At 48.3% G+C, this 17,280-nt stretch overlaps 2 protein-coding genes across 2 annotated transcripts; both read right to left on the bottom strand.

The window, feature by feature from the left end:
* Nucleotides 1–3,340: 3,340 nt before the first annotated feature.
* On the bottom strand, nucleotides 3,341–8,349 carry SF3B4 (splicing factor 3b subunit 4). The gene is made up of 6 exons (XM_030824672.1): nucleotides 7,732–8,349; nucleotides 7,174–7,302; nucleotides 6,383–6,925; nucleotides 5,843–6,049; nucleotides 3,865–4,038; nucleotides 3,341–3,753 (listed from the first exon to the last, which is right to left on the bottom strand). The coding sequence occupies exons 1-6, from the start codon at nucleotides 7,763–7,765 to the stop codon at nucleotides 3,566–3,568; spliced, it is 1,275 nt and encodes a 424-aa protein (XP_030680532.1). The 5' UTR covers nucleotides 7,766–8,349; the 3' UTR covers nucleotides 3,341–3,565.
* Nucleotides 8,350–8,656: 307 nt separating this feature from the next.
* MTMR11 (myotubularin related protein 11) lies at nucleotides 8,657–16,877 on the bottom strand. The gene is made up of 17 exons (XM_003259158.3): nucleotides 16,580–16,877; nucleotides 16,153–16,228; nucleotides 15,581–15,702; nucleotides 15,296–15,356; nucleotides 14,982–15,124; nucleotides 14,444–14,522; nucleotides 14,187–14,322; nucleotides 13,851–13,938; nucleotides 13,606–13,694; nucleotides 13,400–13,524; nucleotides 12,251–12,317; nucleotides 11,937–12,007; nucleotides 11,253–11,419; nucleotides 10,791–10,964; nucleotides 10,364–10,546; nucleotides 9,623–9,916; nucleotides 8,657–9,318 (listed from the first exon to the last, which is right to left on the bottom strand). Exons 1-17 carry the CDS (start codon nucleotides 16,643–16,645, stop codon nucleotides 9,130–9,132), a joined length of 2,130 nt encoding a protein of 709 aa, XP_003259206.1. The 5' UTR covers nucleotides 16,646–16,877; the 3' UTR covers nucleotides 8,657–9,129.
* Between the last annotated feature and the right edge of the window lie 403 nt (nucleotides 16,878–17,280).

The following is a 17,280-nucleotide window of genomic DNA, read 5'->3' as shown; positions in this document are numbered from 1 at the left end:
TGCCTACTCTCCACCGATACCTCATTTGCTAAAATAGAAATCTTGTACTCTTACAGTGAAAGCTTATACCATCAGCCCTCCATATCCATGGGTTTGGCAACCATGGATTCAACCAACTGTGGATGGAAAATGTAGTTAGGCCTATGATGGTTGCATTTGTACTGAACATGTATAGACATTCTCCTCTTGACATTTATTTCCTAAACAATACAGTATAACAACTACTTGCATAGTATTTACACTGCATTAGGTATCACAAGTAATCTAGAGATGATTTAAAACACACTGGAGGGCCGGGCGCGGTGGCTCACGCTTGTAATCTCAGCACTTTGGGAGGCCGAGGCGGGCGGATCACGAGGTCAGGAGATCGAGACCATGGTGAAACCCCGTCTCTACTAAAAATACAAAAAAAAATTAGCCGGGCTTGGTGGCGGGCACCTGTAGTCCCAGCTACTCGGAGAGGCTGAGGCAGGAGAATGGCGTGAACCCGGGAGGCGGAGCTTGCAGTGAGCCGAGATTGCGCCACTGCACTCCAGCCTGGGCGACAGAGCGAGACTCCGTCTCAAAAAAAAAAAAAAAAAAAAAAAAACACACTGGAGGATGTGCCTAGGTTATATGCAAATATGCCATTTTATATAAGAGATTTGAGCATTTGTGAATTTTGATTATCTGTGGAGGGTCCTGGAACCAATCCCTTGAGAATACACAAACGACTGTATATATTTTCAAGTTCTGAAGGAAGACCTCATCATTTTCCCCCAGGTGCCAGTGCCCTGTCCCACCAAACATTCCTTTGTAGTCTCCTTTGCTGGGGCTATTTAGAGTTTCTATGGGCTCAGTCCCAGGAGCGGGAAGGCTTCTACTCTCTTCTTACTCACCACAGGCAGTCCGACTTTAATACTGCCTATATGCTGATGATTCCCATTTATATCTGCAGTCCAGACCTTCCCATCAAGCCCAGACTCAAAATCTCTGTCTATTCAATATCACCACACGAACATCTAATAAGCATATCAAACTGGGGCAGCTAGAATTTCCGAGCCAACAGCCTCCAGGCTGAAGCAGCTGCCTCCCCTTACCTCAATTTTGTTTCAAATGGTTCCCTGCCATGATGTGAAAAAGGGCTGAGATATGGTTTCTGGGAGCTCCCTAACTGGCTCTGACCTCAGCCTGCCTCCAATCCCAAACAGCTCTAGTGCGTTATACGCCATGCTATTTATCAATCTGTTTCTCCTCAGAAACATCCCATCCACCTGGAAGAATTTCTCCTTGCCTGGGAAAGGTCTACCCTTCCTTCAAGATTAAATGCAGGTATCACTTTTCTTCCCAGGAAGTTTTCCTGGACTTTTCTTTTTTTGAGGGGGGAGGTGGGGGAAAGAATTTCGCTCTTGTTGCCCAGGCTGGAGTGCAATGGCTTGATCTCGGCTCACTGCAACCTCCGCCTACTGGATTCAAGCGATTCTCCTGTCTCAGCCTCCTGAGTAGCTGGGATTACAGGCGCCCACCACTGCACCTGGCTAATTTTTGGTATTTTTAGTAGAGACAGAGTTTCACCATGTTGCCCAGGCTGGTCTCGAACTCCTGACCTCAGGTGGTCTGCCCGCCTCAGCCTCCCAAAGTGCTGAGATTACAGGCGTGAGCCACTGTGCCTGGCCGTTTTCCTGGACTTTCATGCCACAATAGGTAAATTTCTTCCTGCTCTCAAAATATTTTGTTTCATTAACAATCTCTTAGGTGTCAGTTTTGACAGCAGAACTACCTTGCTTATCTTTGAATCCTCAGCTGCCACCAACAGAGAGCCTTTGTAGGTACCACAAAAATGTTAATGAGAATGATGGAAGAGAACAAGAGGGCCATGCTCACTTCTTGCCTAGAATTTAGTAAAGTTCACGGTTACATAAGCCAGAGGGCACTTCAAGAAAGGGGTGACTTAACAGGATTAATGTGGCAAAGAACATGTGGGAGAAAAAGGCCATTGGATTTGGTCTACTGAAAAGTCTTTACACTGAGATTTACATGTGATGAAAATCAAGCTTGGAAGGACTGAGAAATGAGAAAAAAATTGAAATACAAACTCCTTATCTGAGATGACTGTTTACAGACATCTGTAGGAACGGAACAAAATGGAACACGTATGGAACATTTACTGTCCCCATTTACTCATTTTGTTTTGTAATTATGTAAGACATCTATATTGTTCCAAATGAAAAACACATTAACACAGTATACTCAGAGAACCCAGCTTCCCTCAATATCCCCTCCCTCCCCAGTGTTATCAATTTCCATTAGTATTTGGTTTATCCTTTTTTTTTTTTTTGAGACGGAGTCTCGCTCTGTCGCCCAGGCTGGAGTGCAATGGCGTGATCTCGGCTCACTGCAGCCTCCGCCTCCCAGGTTCAAGTGATTCTCCTGCCTCAGCCTCCTGAGTAGCTGGTTTACCCATTTTTAAAAACGTTAATATATATATATATATATATGCCACTCTTAGAGAAAGTAGCACACTACACACATTATTTTCTTCACTTGGAGATCTCTCCACAGCAGTATGTAGAGATCTTCACTTGGAGATTCTTTTTACAGCTTTTTTTACATTCCTTTTTACAGATGCACAGTACTCTGCTGCATGAATTTATCAGTTTATTCAACCCATCCCTTTACTGATGGAGATGTGAGTTGTTTCCAATCTACTGTCATTGTAACAGTGCTGCAATGAATTGCTTAGTGCCTGTTACTTCATTTTTGCCAGACTATCTCCAGATACATCTGTTCACTTTAAAACAATAGTCCAGCTGGGCGAGGTGGCTCACGTCTGTAATCCCAGCACTTTGGGAGGCTGAGGTAGGGGGGATCACTTGAGCCCAGGAGTTCAAAACCCGTCTGGGCAATATGGCGAAATCTCACCTCTACAAAAAATACAAAAATTAGCTGGGTGTGGTGGCACACACCTGTGGTCCCAGCTACTTGGGAGGCTGTGGTGGGAAAATCACCTGAGCTTGGGAGGTTAGGGCCGCAGTGAGCCATGATTGTGCCACTGTACTCCAGCCTAGGCAACAGATCAAGACCGTGTCTCCAAAGAAAAAAAAGAAAAAAAAAAATGACGATCCTATGCTATACATATTGGGTCCCTATCTTCCAAACTAGAAAATAAGCTCTATGTAGGGAAACAATTACTCTAGTGCACAGCAAAGCTCAGCAACTGCAAGAGCACATTACAGAATAAGCCTTTAAAATGTGGAGTAAGCACCCTTGCTCCTACTCCTACCTTACCATTCTTTTCATGATACCCTGACATCTCTTCTTAAAGGAAAAAAGTTACTGTTGTCAAGGAAAACACCACAAATAAACAAGGAGTTTAGTTTTATTTTCTCTGTGCATTTGCAAAATGCTCAGGACCAACATAAAAAAGAAATACCTCCTGTGGAAAAAGTTACATTAAAAAGGAGAATGGAGTGGGGGTGCTGAAAGGGATTAGTACCTTAGCCCCAAGGAGCTATAGCATCTCTGATTAGTCCAAGGAATAGAAAAGATATTGGGAAGATGTAACAGGAGGAAGGAAAATGCGAATTTACTGAGGGAGAGGGCCTCGAAGTGGGCCTCGAGGGGGAACTGGTGGCCGGGGAGTGGGTCTGGGTGGAGGGAGAGGCCCCCGCTGGTAGCCATAGGGTGGGGGTCGTGGAGGGCCAGTGTATCCGTGGGGGGGCATCAGTGGAGGAGGTCCACGCATACCATGTGGAGGCATAGGACCTGGGTGACCTGCAAGGAGTAAAAGAAAAGTTAGTAAGGGCACGGGACAAGGGGTGTGCCTACAAGAAGCTATAAGAACATGATAGGTGCAGATGAGGGAGGTGGCTAGAGCCGACTTACCCATGGGAGATCCGAATGGAGGCCCTCTGGGGGGCATGCCCATTGGAGGAGGTCCAGGATGAGGCATTCCAGGTGGTGGTCGGGGCGGTGGCTGACCCCCAGAGCCTGGGGGTCCAGCGTGGGGATGTCCTAAGCCATGAGGCCCATGGTGTGCCAGCTGCATCTGAGACATCCCTATGAAAATAAAACAGACACAAGGAGAAAAGAGACAAAGAGAAGGAGGCAAAGAAAATAGAGAAAGGAAGAAAACAAAATTAGAAAGAAAGTGACATCAGAAAGAGAACTATATAGAAAAAAGGGTATAGAAAATAAGGCTGGCTGGGCACAGTGGCTCATGCCAATAATCCCAGCACTTTGGGAGGCCTAGGTGGATCACTTGAGCCCAGGAGTTCAAGAACAGCCTGGGCAACGTAGTGAGACCCCATCTCTATCAAAAAATACTTTTAATTAGCCAGGCATGATGGTGTGTGCCTGTATTCCCAGCTACTCAGGAGGCTGAGGTGGGAGGATCACTTGGGCCTGGGACGTCACAGCTACAGTGAGCCAAAACTACACCACTGCACTCCAGCCTGGATGACAGAGTGAGACCTCATCAGCAAAAAAATAAATAAAAAAAGAAGGGTGGTAAAAAGTGCTCCCTATCGTTGACCCTATTCCAACAGCACAAACCAACCAATCAACCCCTTACCCTCTTTGCTTGCTTATTCCATGATTTAGGTACTGTAATAGTAATGATAAAGTATATAACAAGTGGAGTAATAACTCTGTTGATAGGACTTGAGAAAGTAGCAGAGGACATACTGTCTAAGCAAAGATCTAATTCTAAAGGATGAATACTTCAGGAGGATAAGATCATGGGAAGAAAGCATCCCAAGCAGAAAGATTACCATGTGCAAGTCACAGGTGTGGCAAACAGCACAGTATGTTCCAGGAAACGCCAGTTAACTCAGTAATCAGGAGCAAAATGCAGTTATAGAAATGAGGGGCAGGGGCCAGATCATAAAGAGCTGTGAATGCTATGGTAATGAGTTTGGGTTTTACTCTGTAGGTCAAAGGGAGCAACAGAGGAATTTTGAGCAAGTGTGTGCACATCTGTGTCTTAAAAAACCTACCCTGTGAAAGTAGATCAAAGTTAGGGAAAACTGGAGTCAAAGTAGCAGGAAATTACTACAATAAATTAAGTGTAAAATAATGAAGGAATGAGAGACTGAACTAGGGCACTGGCCATGGGGAGAGATGCCACTGATATAAATAAGGCTTGATATTAAGAGTGGGGTGATAGGGAGCAGTCAAACATAGCTCTCAGATTCATGAATTAAGCACCTGAAAAAAAAGAACACTAGAGGAAGAATGAGTTTGAAGGAGAGGGATACAAAAATAATGCTATCTATTAAGTAGCAGCATTAAGGATCTGGAATGTCAACAGCTATGGACTAGAGATACAGATCTAGGAGGCATCAGTATATATCCAATTAAAACTATAGATATATGCAGAAAAGAGAAACAAGCACAAAAATCTAGGAACAAGTAGACATGAGTCTATTACGGTAGCTGAGATTAAGGAGTCAGAGAGAGGGGTGGAGGATCTAGAAAAGCAAAAGCAAAAAGAGGCAAGAATTTCAAACAGGAGGACACGACTAGTTTCAAGTACATCAGAGGTCAAACTAGATAAGGAGCAGAAGCGTCCCCGAGATTTGGCAATTAGGTCACCACTTTGAGGTGGAGTCAGAGAAGAGAATGGAACTAAAGGTTAAAGAAATAAAAACTGGCAAGTAGAGTCTACTTGTCAGAAAAACTTAAGAAATGGATTCAGGGTGATAGATGTTAGAGAGTATTTTGTATGTTTTTTTAATAGAATGTCTGAAGGAAAGGAAAACTCTGAAACTGTTACTGTTGAGGAACAAAGGGCAGCAGGGTGAGTGATAATAGAGATGCTCTACCAAGCTCTTCCCTCCCTTTCCCAACAAAGCACACCTACCTGGATGGGGCATCCCACCCGGTGGGAATGGGTGAGGATGTGAGTGTCCATGACCAGGATGTCCTGCCCCTGGGGTTCCTGCCGAAGGGGGGCCATGTCCTGCAGCCCCAGGAGGCATAGGTGGTGGGGGCATGGCTGGGGGTATCCCAGGGGGGAGGGCTCCAGGGGGTGGAACTGGGGGTGGGAAGGAGCCAGGAGGAGGCATGCCTATAGACAGAATGGAAAAAGGAAGAGTTAATGGTAGTGAGGAGAAAATGTCTTTAAAGAGCCTGTCCCGCTCTGGCCTCTCCAGGCAGGGTGAGCTCTTTCCCCCTCCTCCCAGTGCTCTAAAATCAAAAGCAATGTTAGAAAAGTCAACCAACTTCACCCTCCTCAAGAAACCCAACAACTTTCTTCTCCACTACTACCATCACCCCTCAGTCCTCTTTCCATCAACTTACTGACTCAATGTCCCCTGTCCCCCTTTCAGACTCGTTTTTTTCTTCCTCCTGACCCTCTCCCCCAACCTTAAGACAAACGTATTTTAACCAAAAGCTTTACCTGGTGGAGGAAGCCCAGACCCCAATGATGATACCACAGGATTGGGAGCAGAGGGTGGAGGAGGTGCATCTGCAAACAGCTGATGAGGGCGATCAGCCTGGGAGAGCGGGTTCTGAGCTGCCAGAAGTCGTTCGGCTGCTGAGCCATGGCGCTCACCCTTGGAGTCCTTCTTGAAGGCATAAGATACGGTGATAGGGCGGTTACAGAGGTACTGCCCATTCATGGCTTCAATTGCTGCATCCGAAGCATCAAATGAAGCAAAATTAATAAAGGCATAACCTTTGGAGTTGCCTGTGTCAGGGTCCCGCATAATCTTGGGGGTTTGTAAGATGACCCCAAAGGCGCTGAAAGTATCATAAAGCAACTTCTCATCAATCTCAGGGTCCAGGTTCCCAATGAAAATGTTGGCCCCTACATCCAGGTTTTTGTTGTGAGCTGATGCTTTGTTCACCCGTATTGGCTTCCCATAGAGTTTGATCATGTTCATGATCTTAATGGCATAGTCAGCATCTTCCTCACTCAAGAATTCCACAAAGCCATAGCCTGGAGAAGTGGAGAAGGGGAGGTTAACAACGTAAGTGAAGAGACTGAAAATGGGGTAAAACTCATCTACCCTCTAATCACAAAGAACAAGAAAGAAACAACCTCACTTTACTTAAAGAATGGTTCCAGAAATAAACTGAACAGAGGTTTAAAAGAAAAAAATCTTTAGGTTGCTCAAGTTATTCCAAAACAGTTGTGAATACTGCTGGGACCCTCCGGGAGCAATTCGCCCCTTGTCATGTACTCACCTTGGTGCTGGCCAGTGACTCTATCCTTTGGCATGTGGGTGTTGACTACTGGTCCAGCCTGGAGAAACAGTTCCCACAGCAGCGGTTCACTAACCTTCTCATCCAGGCCCCCCACGTACACAGTGGCATCTGAAGGGAGGGAGCAAAAAGAGCAAGGGTGAGAGTGTAACGGGAAAAAAGGAGGTGATGGAAACATGAAGATGGAACCCAACCAGGGGAACTGGGGACCGGGGTAGGGGACAGGAGCAAAAAAAAAGTTTAAACCCTTAAATTTCTCTCTTCCCAGGACTTCGGGAATCCTCTGAAGTCTAATTTAGTATTCTGAGTGGATTTTTTTCATTTTTTGAGTGAGAAGTCAGCAGGGGACCGGACATAAGTATCACACCCACAGGCCTCAGCCAGCACCCAGCCACCCCGCTCCCAACAGGCATGGGGCCGGTCTCGCGCCCTCTGGGGAAGGGAGGAGTCCAGTCTCCCACCCCTGCAGAGGCACTGCTGGCTGTAGTCGGGGCCTCCTAGCCACGCTGAGCCCATTCCAGACTTTCCCCCTCCAGTTACCCTGGTTCCGCTCGGAGATCGGCCCGGCAGCCATGGCGAAATAGATCCCGCCGTCTCCCAGCAGCGGTTCCGCCTTCTGACCTCAGCACGACTTCCACTTCCGGGGCGAAGGCGGACGTAGCGGTGGGCGGGGCCGCGGAAGAGGAGGTTCCTGGAAGCGGCTGCAGCCATCTTAGGAGCCTCCCAGACTTAACCTGGATCGGGCGGTAGAGTCCTAGACTCTCGTCCTGAGGTGTCGCTGCTAGTGGTCTTAGCGAGGAGGGCGGAACGGAAACGCTCCGACCCTCTGAATGCACTGCTAGACTTGAAAGAATCACACTGTTCCCAAAAATGTAAATTCGAAAGCTAAAAGAACAAAAATTTCAGTTTTAATATATTTTGTGGACAGTGATTCTTCTTTTGTTGTCCAGAGAACGATGTGCTGAAGAGTTCGCCCCAACCCGAGGACTTGGCTGCTTTCAGGCGCAGAGGGAGCCTTCCATCTCGCCTGCGGCCTTCTTGCAGATTTGGCCTCACAGCCCTGATTTGGGCTGGAGGTATTTGGTTTTCCCTCAGGGGAGGAGACTGCGAAACGTCCGAGCTGGAGTGACGTCCGCGCTCACCTCGTCGTAATTGCATGGGGAAGGTGAGGGCTGCTCCAAGTTGGCGTGTGACCACAGCTGAGGGGTGGATGGGATCGGAGCTCTAGAGTCTGGATCTCTAGAACACTCTGGCCCCGTCTGCCTCTAAATGGAAGACACACACAAGAGAACCCTTTCCCCAAATTGCACTTGAATTCTGCAGGGCCTCACCAAACCCAGTTCCCCTATTTCCTTAGCAATAATATTGTGGATGCTTTCCTCTCTTGGATCATACACACCTTTTACCCCACCACTTTCCTACCTAGGAGAATCCTTTATTCAAACACAAGAAACAATGCCAGCAATGTGTATAAATACTATGCTTTAATGAGCCCCTTAAATAGAAATTCCACTACAAAAATACAGAGGAGACAGGGTGTTTCCTGTATCCGCCTCATTCCCATAGAAAACTATAAGGGAAGAAATAGAACTTGGAATTAAAGCAGCAACAAGGCGAGGTGAGAATGCGATTTCTAGGCCATCTTGTTGGGACTGATGAACAGCATCTCTGATCTCATGATTTAACATCTGGTTATCCAGAAGGGATGGAATTGGCTTAAAAAGATCAATTTCTGGATTGTTTTTGTTTCTTAATCCTTCAAATGACAAGAAACAAAAATATTTGTAGGAACTAAGCAAGACAAGAGTTGGAGCAGTTAACACTACCATTTGCAGCAGAAACTCAGACCTTCTTAGTGAACTTAAGGGCTGAAGTGTGAAAGCTGAGGCTGCAAGTCCAGATACAAAAAAAAAAAAAAAGATTAGACAGAACCCTCCTCTACCCCAGATCCCCCTCTGCCCTGCCTTTGAGAATGCCAGCAATTTCAGTGGGATTGAGAATGGTATGTGGATCTCTTTTCTTGGAGTGATCCTCAGGAGATATTCTTGGTGTCCATTTCCGTAATAACTCCTGAAGATGGGATAGCTCATCCTGGAGGCCAGAGATTGTGGGAGCTGAGAGGCCCATCTGGGGAGGAGGCAAAGAGGAACAGAGAGGAAAACTGTTGTAGGTCTGGCCCCCTGCTTGTCTGCTACTTCTGGTGTCTTTAATTCTGTTTCCCATTCCAGCTATGCCCTAAATTCCACTTAATCTAAGTCACAAGCACTTTCCCACACCTCCTACACTCCCAAACCTTGTTTGATGCCAAGAGGAGTAGAACTTCACTTCCCAGTCCTCCCAGCCTTCAGCTCCTTGCCTTTCCAGCTCCTGTTCTTCTGGTTCAGCAGAGTTAAGTCCCTTCTCCCACTCCCAGTCTATTTTCCCTTCTTACCTGGACCTCAGGCCTTCCCCTCAGGTAGCAGCGTCTCCAGAGCCTGATCTGGGGTCCCAGATACCCAGGCAGCAGCAGCCCTGGAGGTAAAGGGCAAGCTCCCCAATGTGAGGGGAGACCCCATTCCTGGTCAGCCAGGCTTTCAGAGGAGATAGCAGGTCGAGGGAGCCAACGAGAAGAGACTGCCAGCAGGGAGGGACTGTCCCGCCAAGGACAGAGCTGATTCAGGGGGGTCAATGCTCCTCTAGAGAAGAGCCACACAGAACTGGGGGGTCCAGGAACCATGAAGCTTGGCTAAAGGGAAAAGGAAATCACTGGCAACGGAGAGACCAGATAACCCTAGTTTCCCCAATCTGGATCAGGATAGGGTGTCCTGCTGCCACCCACTTACTGCACTGGTGACTAGAACTACAAGCCTCCCCATGAGAACTCTTCTACCCTCCTCATTAGGCTTCAACTAGGCCTCAGGGCTGATTAAGGTTGATTTTAGGGCAACTTATGTGTGCATGAGACAGGAAGATGAGTAGACAGACTTGAGGAAGGACAAAAAGGGTGCCCTCTGTGCTATTCTAGGACTTTTGTCTTCCTAGGGACACCCAGGGACTGTAAGTGACAGCTGCAGAAGAGTAGTGGTGTAGCTTTCCCTAAGGAACTCAAGACATTGTGTCTTTCACTTCTCACTGTCTAGTAGCATGAGCCTGTGGGAACGTCAAGGGATTTTAGGAAGTTTAGACACTTCACCTGAGGTCTAGGGAGCCAGGAATCTGAACAGTGTTCTGGGTCATAGCCAGGATTCTGGAATTGTAGTATCTGTGCATTGCTATAGCGTAAATCCCAGTCCCAGACAGACAGCTGCAGGTTAAAAGAGTTCCCAGCTGGGGGCTGGGAGTATCCTGGGGTGTAGACTTGTGTATAGGAGTTTAACTGGACAGAGGAAGCAAGAAAAAGGATGGTTACACACAATCCTCCCACATCTAGAGACAAATCATGAGATTCTCACCTCTTATTCTAGGAAAGATGTAGGGCAAAAGTCTCATCCTGAAAATGAGAATAAATCTCCTCCTCCCCACTCACAGACCTCACTTCTCATAAAACAAATCAAGACCAAACTTCAGAGAGTACATCTCAATGGGAAAAAAAACACAAGTCAAAAATAGAAGTCACTGACCTGTCCGCTCTGCTTTCCGCGCTCCCAGGGCGTATTTCTCAGGAAGGTAAGGGTGTCAGGAACCCTGACACTGTCATGAAGAGCAAGAAGGAAAAACTCAGAGAATTGAAAATCAGCTGGAAACTGCTGGAGGAGCTGCCAGACACAATCAAGGAAGAGGAGAAACACCGGAGCCTGCAAAGAAGAGGTTGGAAGGGATTATTGGGACCGAAAGAGGGAGGATGACGAGATGATAAGGGAATGGGGAACACAGGGAATAGGGGGCACTATGGAGGTCAGGGAATGAAAATCTGAATTGAGGGTAGCAGGGGCTTGTGAGGCCTCACTCATCAGGATCTTCGTCTCAGCCTAACCTCGGGGCCCTTCTGACCGGATTCACCTCCAATGGATTATACAAAATAATTTCTCATTCTCTTACTTCTTTAGTAATATCCCACCGATGCCATCCCGAATCATTCTCACCTCTTCACTGGCCCCAGTTCCCCCAAGCCGAGTCAGGAAGGGATGTCCAGCTGCCACCCACTCTCGCTGCACTAGTGATTGGAAGCCAAACAGTGTTCGGGCTTCAGGGGCTGAAAGCAGCTGGACGAGTGAAGAGAGGAGGCCATTGAGATCACGATCACCGCGCTCTGGGTGATAAAGAGGAAGAAGGGACAAAGAAGAGGGGTCCAAGAAACTAGGGCAGAAGAGAATGAGAAGAGAAATACGGCAAGGAGAAGTGAGAGGCACAGAGGGGAAAGGTTTGGGGTAGGAGGATTGAGAGAGCACATAGAAGTGAAGAGAAAACAAAGACCTTGAATGATTCACTTCCTAGACTCCACCCGGATAGAAATACCCAGTTTCACATGTAAGGGGCAGAATCACAATTCTCAAACCAGCTTCCACACTGCCCTTCCCACCCCAACCCCAGTCCCCATCCACTGATGGAAGGAAAGGAACAAAGGAGCTAAGACCATCCTAGTGTCAGGGACCACAAGTTGTGATGGGGAGGCAGAGGTAACACTGAAGGATGAGAGTAGAGCTCGCAGGTAGTTCCCAGGAACAGGAGAGGAAGAAGCCTTATGGGTCTCCCTCCCTGAATGCAATCTGGTCAGGTGGGTAAAGAAAAGAGGCAAGGAATGGAATGGGCTTAACCAAGGAACTCACCTTGAAGTATTACAGAACGAACCCTGGATGTCACTAACACTGAAATGTCACTGGCCTTTCGAAGACAAGCCCTGGAGGAGCAGGTGAGGAAGAGGGAGGAAGAATGATAAGCCTAGGGGAATGGAGTGATGGGTCATGGGATGGAATAAGGCCGACTCCAAATCCTACCCCTCCTCCTTCTAAAGAGCAGAAAATGGCAGTCTTCTTGGGAAACCGAGGAGGAGAACTAAAGAAAGGCCATTTAGGACCCCAAGTTAACAGAAGGTTGAGGAAGGTTGAATTATAAATGATGGCTAGAAGAAGCGAGGGAGTACCTGACATAGTCCAGCCATCGTGTTCCTTCCAGGGCTGAAAGCCATTTATCCTCAGCTACAGATGAATCTGATAGAGGGTAGAAAGATCAGAAGGGCAAAGAGATTAGAACTCAGGATTCAGGATTCAGGTTGATAGCCTGCTGGGTTAAGAACAGGAATGAAAAGTAATTGTAAATGGCCAGGATGGTTTCTAAAATTAAACTGTGATGATGGTTGTACAACATTGTAAATATAATAAAACTCACTGAATTGTATACTTCAGTGAAGGGTAAATTTTATGGTATGTACATTATGTTTCAATAAAGCTGTTTAAAAAAAGAATAAATTGGGGTCAAGAAGACAGGAAATCAGTGAGTCTGTGGGAGAGGTGGGAGAGATGGGAGGTGAGTAGAAAACAGTCTCACTGGCCGGGCATGACGGCTCATGCCTGTAATCCCAGCGCTTTAGGAGGCTGAGGCGGGTGGATCACCTGAGGAGTTCGAGACCAGCCTAATCTAACATGGGGAACATGGTGAAACCTCGTCTCTACTAAAAATACAAAAATTAGCCAGGCATGGTGGCGGGCCCCTGTAATCCCAGCTACTCGGGAGGCTGAGGCAGGAGAATCGCTTGAATGCAGGAGTTGGAGGTTGCAGTGAGCCGAGATCGCACCACTGCACTCCAGCCTGTGCCACAGAGGGAGACTCCGTCTCGTCTGCCTTTTTTTTTTTTTTTTAAGACGAGTTTCACTCTTGTCGCCCAGACTGGAATGCAATGGCACATTCTCGGTTCACCCCCCTCCTGGGTTCAAGCAATTCTCGTGCCTCAGCCTCCCAAGTAGCTGGGATTACAAGCATCGGCCACCGCACCCAGCTATTTTTTTTTTTTTTTTTGTATTTTTAGTAGAAACGGGGTTTCACCATGTTGGCCAGGTTGGTCTTGAACTCCTGCCCTCAAGTGATCTGCCCGCCTTGGCCTCCCATAGTGGTGGGATTACAGGCGTGAGCCACTGCGCCCAGCCAAGACTCCGTCTCAAGAAAAAAAAAAGGAAAAGGAAAGAAAACAGGCTCATTAGACTAAAGAGCTACTCATCTACAGCAAGCAAAGGGTAAACCAGGTTAGGCTCAGCAGACCTAGGGGTGAGGGTGAGGGGTCAAAGGTTATTCTCACCAGGCAGGCAGAGGGCCCTCAGCCTCAGGTGGGCAAGTTGGATATCTGCAAGGCTGGGCAGCTCATCCATAGTGTCTACCAGGACAACATCTGAATGCCCAGCCTGGAGCATCAACTCCACTGCTCTGGAGGGGAGGGAGTCAGGAAATAAGAGGAGTCTGCCCTGAGCACCTAACCCTTGATTCTTCCCATCAAGCCTCCCTCACCTGATATCCTCCTTGTTAGGGTCACTGGCTGTATAGAAGCCTCCACAGCGGAGAAGATCACTGCCCCCAGGGTGATGCCAGGACAAGCGCTTCACATGGGGCAGAAGAGGGTCACTGTGGGAGAAATGCCTAGCTCCACGCTACCCTTGCCCCCACGCTGACCTCACAGAGGTTCCTCCCTCCACGATGTCCCTGGCCCACATGATCCTCTAATCCACAGCCATTACCCTAACCCTCACACTGACCGGTCCACGGCCCTGATGAAAGTGGCCAAATGCTCTCCTGACCTCACTGTCCAGAAGTCGGTTAGGGACCCAGAAGTAACGGGGGAGGCTGTGAAATGAGAGTGATATTACAGTTTGGCTCAGTGACTTCATTATAAATGTAAAGCTGTTATTACAAGGAAGCTGCTTCAGAGGGACCATTCCATGGGATTTCAGGTTTAGGGATCTAGGAGGCAAGGGAGATAGCTTTGTGGGTGTCCTAGGAGGCCGGAGTTTGTGGAAAGTCCTAGCTTTAGAGGATCAAGGAACTAAGGGAAGATTGGGAGAGCAGCAGGGTTGGGGTGCAGTGGGGATCACCTGGTGGCTACGTCGAACCTCTCGTTGACCGTGCTGACCCTCCAGCCTCTGGCTGCCTGCTTCTTCCGCTCAGTCTCCCAGTCTTCCCCTGTCTCCATGAGAGGAATTGGTGGTTTTCTGGAGCCAGAACCCTGGCCTAGAACAGGAGTGAGACACAGAGGAGGAAGGAGAAAATCAGAGACAGCTTCTCAGCTCTTTGTTGTCAGCCATCCTCTGCCTTTTCAGACTCCTCCTTACCCTAAAGCACTCTCACTCACCAGCCTTGCTCAGGGTTATCCCCGAATATTGTTGGGCTTGATTGCTCTGAGCTCTGGCTTGGACAATGGCCATCGTCACCTGTGGAGGAAAAGACATTCCATCCTTTTGGCTTAGGCTGAGTAAGTGAAAAGAAGGAAATGGAGCCCATGTGTTGCTCCACTCTCTTTGCCAAGAATGAAGAAGAACAGTGAAGACAGTCCCTAGAGAAGGGGGCTTCCTCAGGTCATGGGGACTGGGGTCGGGAGAACAAATCTGGAACCACAGAATCCTAGAATGATGATTCTGGGAGGAATCCTGGTTTTTCAGAGGAGGAAACTTGCCCATAGTCACACTGCTGGTAATTAACAGAGTAAGGCTAGAGCGCAGGCCCTTTACTCTCATCACGCAATCATTTATCCCAGCCTTTTAGCCTTTCCTTGAGAGAAGCAGGGGGAATGATGAGAGGATCCCAGGGGCTGGAGGAGTCTCAGAAATTGTCAGGGAGAGGATCCCAAGGTTCTGGGGTGAGGAGGAAGCCTCAGGTTAGGGGCCTCTTACCTGAAAAGCCTGAGGCTCTAAGCCTCCAGCCTCAAAACCAACTCTGAGCAGCCGGAAGTCTCGGCCATGAATCAAAATCTCCTCAGGGATAAATTTAAGCAGGGACCCTGGACGGAGGAGCTGGACTCGGGACAAGCTGCTCACTGAAGTCAAGAGGTACAGAACAGTGTAACCATGGACCAGAGTCCCTCCAGAAGGGACTCTTCCAGCCCATCCCACTCCAACCCTGCTGTTTTCTGAGAACAGAGGAAGGATGAGGAGGAGGGAGTTCCAATACCCCCAGTGAACCCCTTCACCGAACCCCCCCAACTTACCAGCCTCTAATCGCCCAATGTTGACCAGGGCAAAATCGTATTCACTGCTCAAGGGAGTATCCTAGACGAAGCACGTGACTGGGTAGACATCTGAAATCGCCCTCATTTTCCTACCCTGGCAGCCCCAACCCCTTCTAGGGGGCAACCACCCTAGAGAGAGTTCCCACTGATTATCAATGATACATTCAAGAGACAGCCCTTAACCCATAATGTTTGTCTAAATCCTGCTAGACTCCCCTACCCATTTCCCACTAGCTGTCATTTCTGTTGCCCCAACCATCTCACCTGACTCCACTGCCATCCACAGGGCTGGAAGGTGACCCTAAAGTTGGTACAGATCAGGGTTCCAGACAATTCCGGTTCCAGGCCCTTCCTCACCCCTGGGGCCCATGCTAGGATCTGCTCCCCTAAAGGGGAAGAAGGGAAGCCCTGTTATGACTATTCCCAGTGTTGCCCACACTTGGATACACCCACCCCTCCAAGAAAGGGAGATCTAAATAGGGAAGATTAAAATCCTCCCCAAAGCCCACTACAATGTAAGCTTATGAGGAAAGATATATATTTTTAAATTTCTGTAACCAGAACAGAGCCTAGAACAGGGCGTGGCACATAGCAGGCACTACCTATGTATTGAATAAGTAAATTTGAAAAGGGGTAACAGGGTCAAGGAAACAGAAGGAATGTCAAGGTCCAGCTCTCAGCCAGCTCTAGAGGCTGTCAGCGAGGACAGCAAGCCTCAGGCAGAAGTACTTTGAGCCAGGAGAGGAACACAGAGGTATCTTTGGTGAGGGCATGAAACAAGATTGGTGTAGGATGAAATTTGGAAGAGTCTTTGGAGAGTGATAGGGCATTATTACCTGGGAGGCATCTGGAGGCCAGGCAACTGCTAGGCTGATGACTCCTGGGCTCCGGCATCCTGTTTTCCTGGACAGACTTTGGTCCAGAGAGTTGAGGGGGGTCTAGAGTTAACCCCTAGGCTCCCCAACTCCCCAAAGGCAGCTGCCTTTAGAGGCCTACACTCACACTCTCAGAGGAAACTGAGATCAGTGTCTGTGGGGAGCTCCAGACCTACCAGGGCTGGTAGACAGTAAAGGGAGGGGCTGGTTAATGGATAATGAGACAACGAACTTGAGACTGAGAAAGACAGACCAGGCTCCATCAGCAGAAGCTGATAGGACAGACACACCCTCCTCCTCCTCTAGAGCCTTTGCTTCCCCCTTTTATCTCCACCTCATCCCCATTCTCACCCTCTTGCCGACACCCCCCCAAATTCCTTCTCCTTACCCCCATCTCTGGCTCCTCCTTCTGGGGGACAATGTTGAAACTCTGGCCCCGGCCCCCCCACCACATTTCTCTGGCTCCATCCGGGGACACAGCAGTTAAGGGTGGGAAACCTCAAGGATGCTCACCCACCTCGGGGAGAGGCTGAGTCTTGTTGAGAAGAGGGGAGTTAGGGAGAGGGGTAGGGGGTTGGACAAAAGGGAAAGGAGCATTTGACGTGCACAGAGCAGTGTTTGGGGGTCCTTGGAAAGGTGTGTCCAGCCCAGCCTGAGAAGTCTCCTCGGAAACTTCAGTCGACTCTGGAGAGGGCGGGAGAGATGCCCAGCCCCTTAAAGGAGAACACACACAATTCTGGAAAAGTGGAGAGGAAACGGTGGAGTCTGAGACGGACGGGTGGGGAAGAAATGGGGACTGAGAGAAAAACATCGACTCCCTTCTTTACCCCAATCCGAGACCCTGTTCTCTTCCTGTTCATGAGTACTGGAGACCGTTTGAGGGGAGCAGTTCTATTGATTATGAAGCTGGAATCATTTGGGCTACCTCTCTGGAGTGTCTCAGTGATGACTTCCCTTAAAAGCTCAGTTCTTTTGTCTTCTCAAAGGGGTTTGGGGTGGGGAGAGGGGTAGGAATGTGAAAGTGATTCAAGCCTCCTTGCTGCCTCTTCCAGAAGAAAATGAAAATTAGACCTGGGGGGATTTTTGTCA

This window comes from Nomascus leucogenys, chromosome 12 (assembly GCF_006542625.1).
Source record: "Nomascus leucogenys isolate Asia chromosome 12, Asia_NLE_v1, whole genome shotgun sequence".
Classification (NCBI taxonomy): Eukaryota; Metazoa; Chordata; class Mammalia; order Primates; family Hylobatidae; genus Nomascus; species Nomascus leucogenys.
Note: the sequence above shows the minus strand (reverse complement) of the source record. Positions and strands in the feature narration are given on the sequence as shown.

Coding starts and splice junctions, on each gene's coding strand:
- MTMR11 (XM_003259158.3), bottom strand. CDS start 16,645: ATGTGGTGGGGGGGCCGGGGCCAGAGTTTCAACATTGTCCCCCAGAAG. Junction 13,695..13,850: donor TTCATCAGGGCCGTGGACCG/GTCAGTGTGAGG, acceptor CCCCATGTGAAG/CGCTTGTCCTGGCATCACCC. Junction 11,420..11,936: donor TCGTTCTGTAATACTTCAAG/GTGAGTTCCTTG, acceptor TTTATCACCCAG/AGCGCGGTGATCGTGATCTC.
- SF3B4 (XM_030824672.1), bottom strand. CDS start 7,765: ATGGCTGCCGGGCCGATCTCCGAGCGGAACCAGG. Junction 7,303..7,731: donor GATCTCCGAGCGGAACCAGG/GTAACTGGAGGG, acceptor CCCTCCCTTCAG/ATGCCACTGTGTACGTGGGG. Junction 3,754..3,864: donor TCCATTCGGATCTCCCATGG/GTAAGTCGGCTC, acceptor TACTCCTTGCAG/GTCACCCAGGTCCTATGCCT.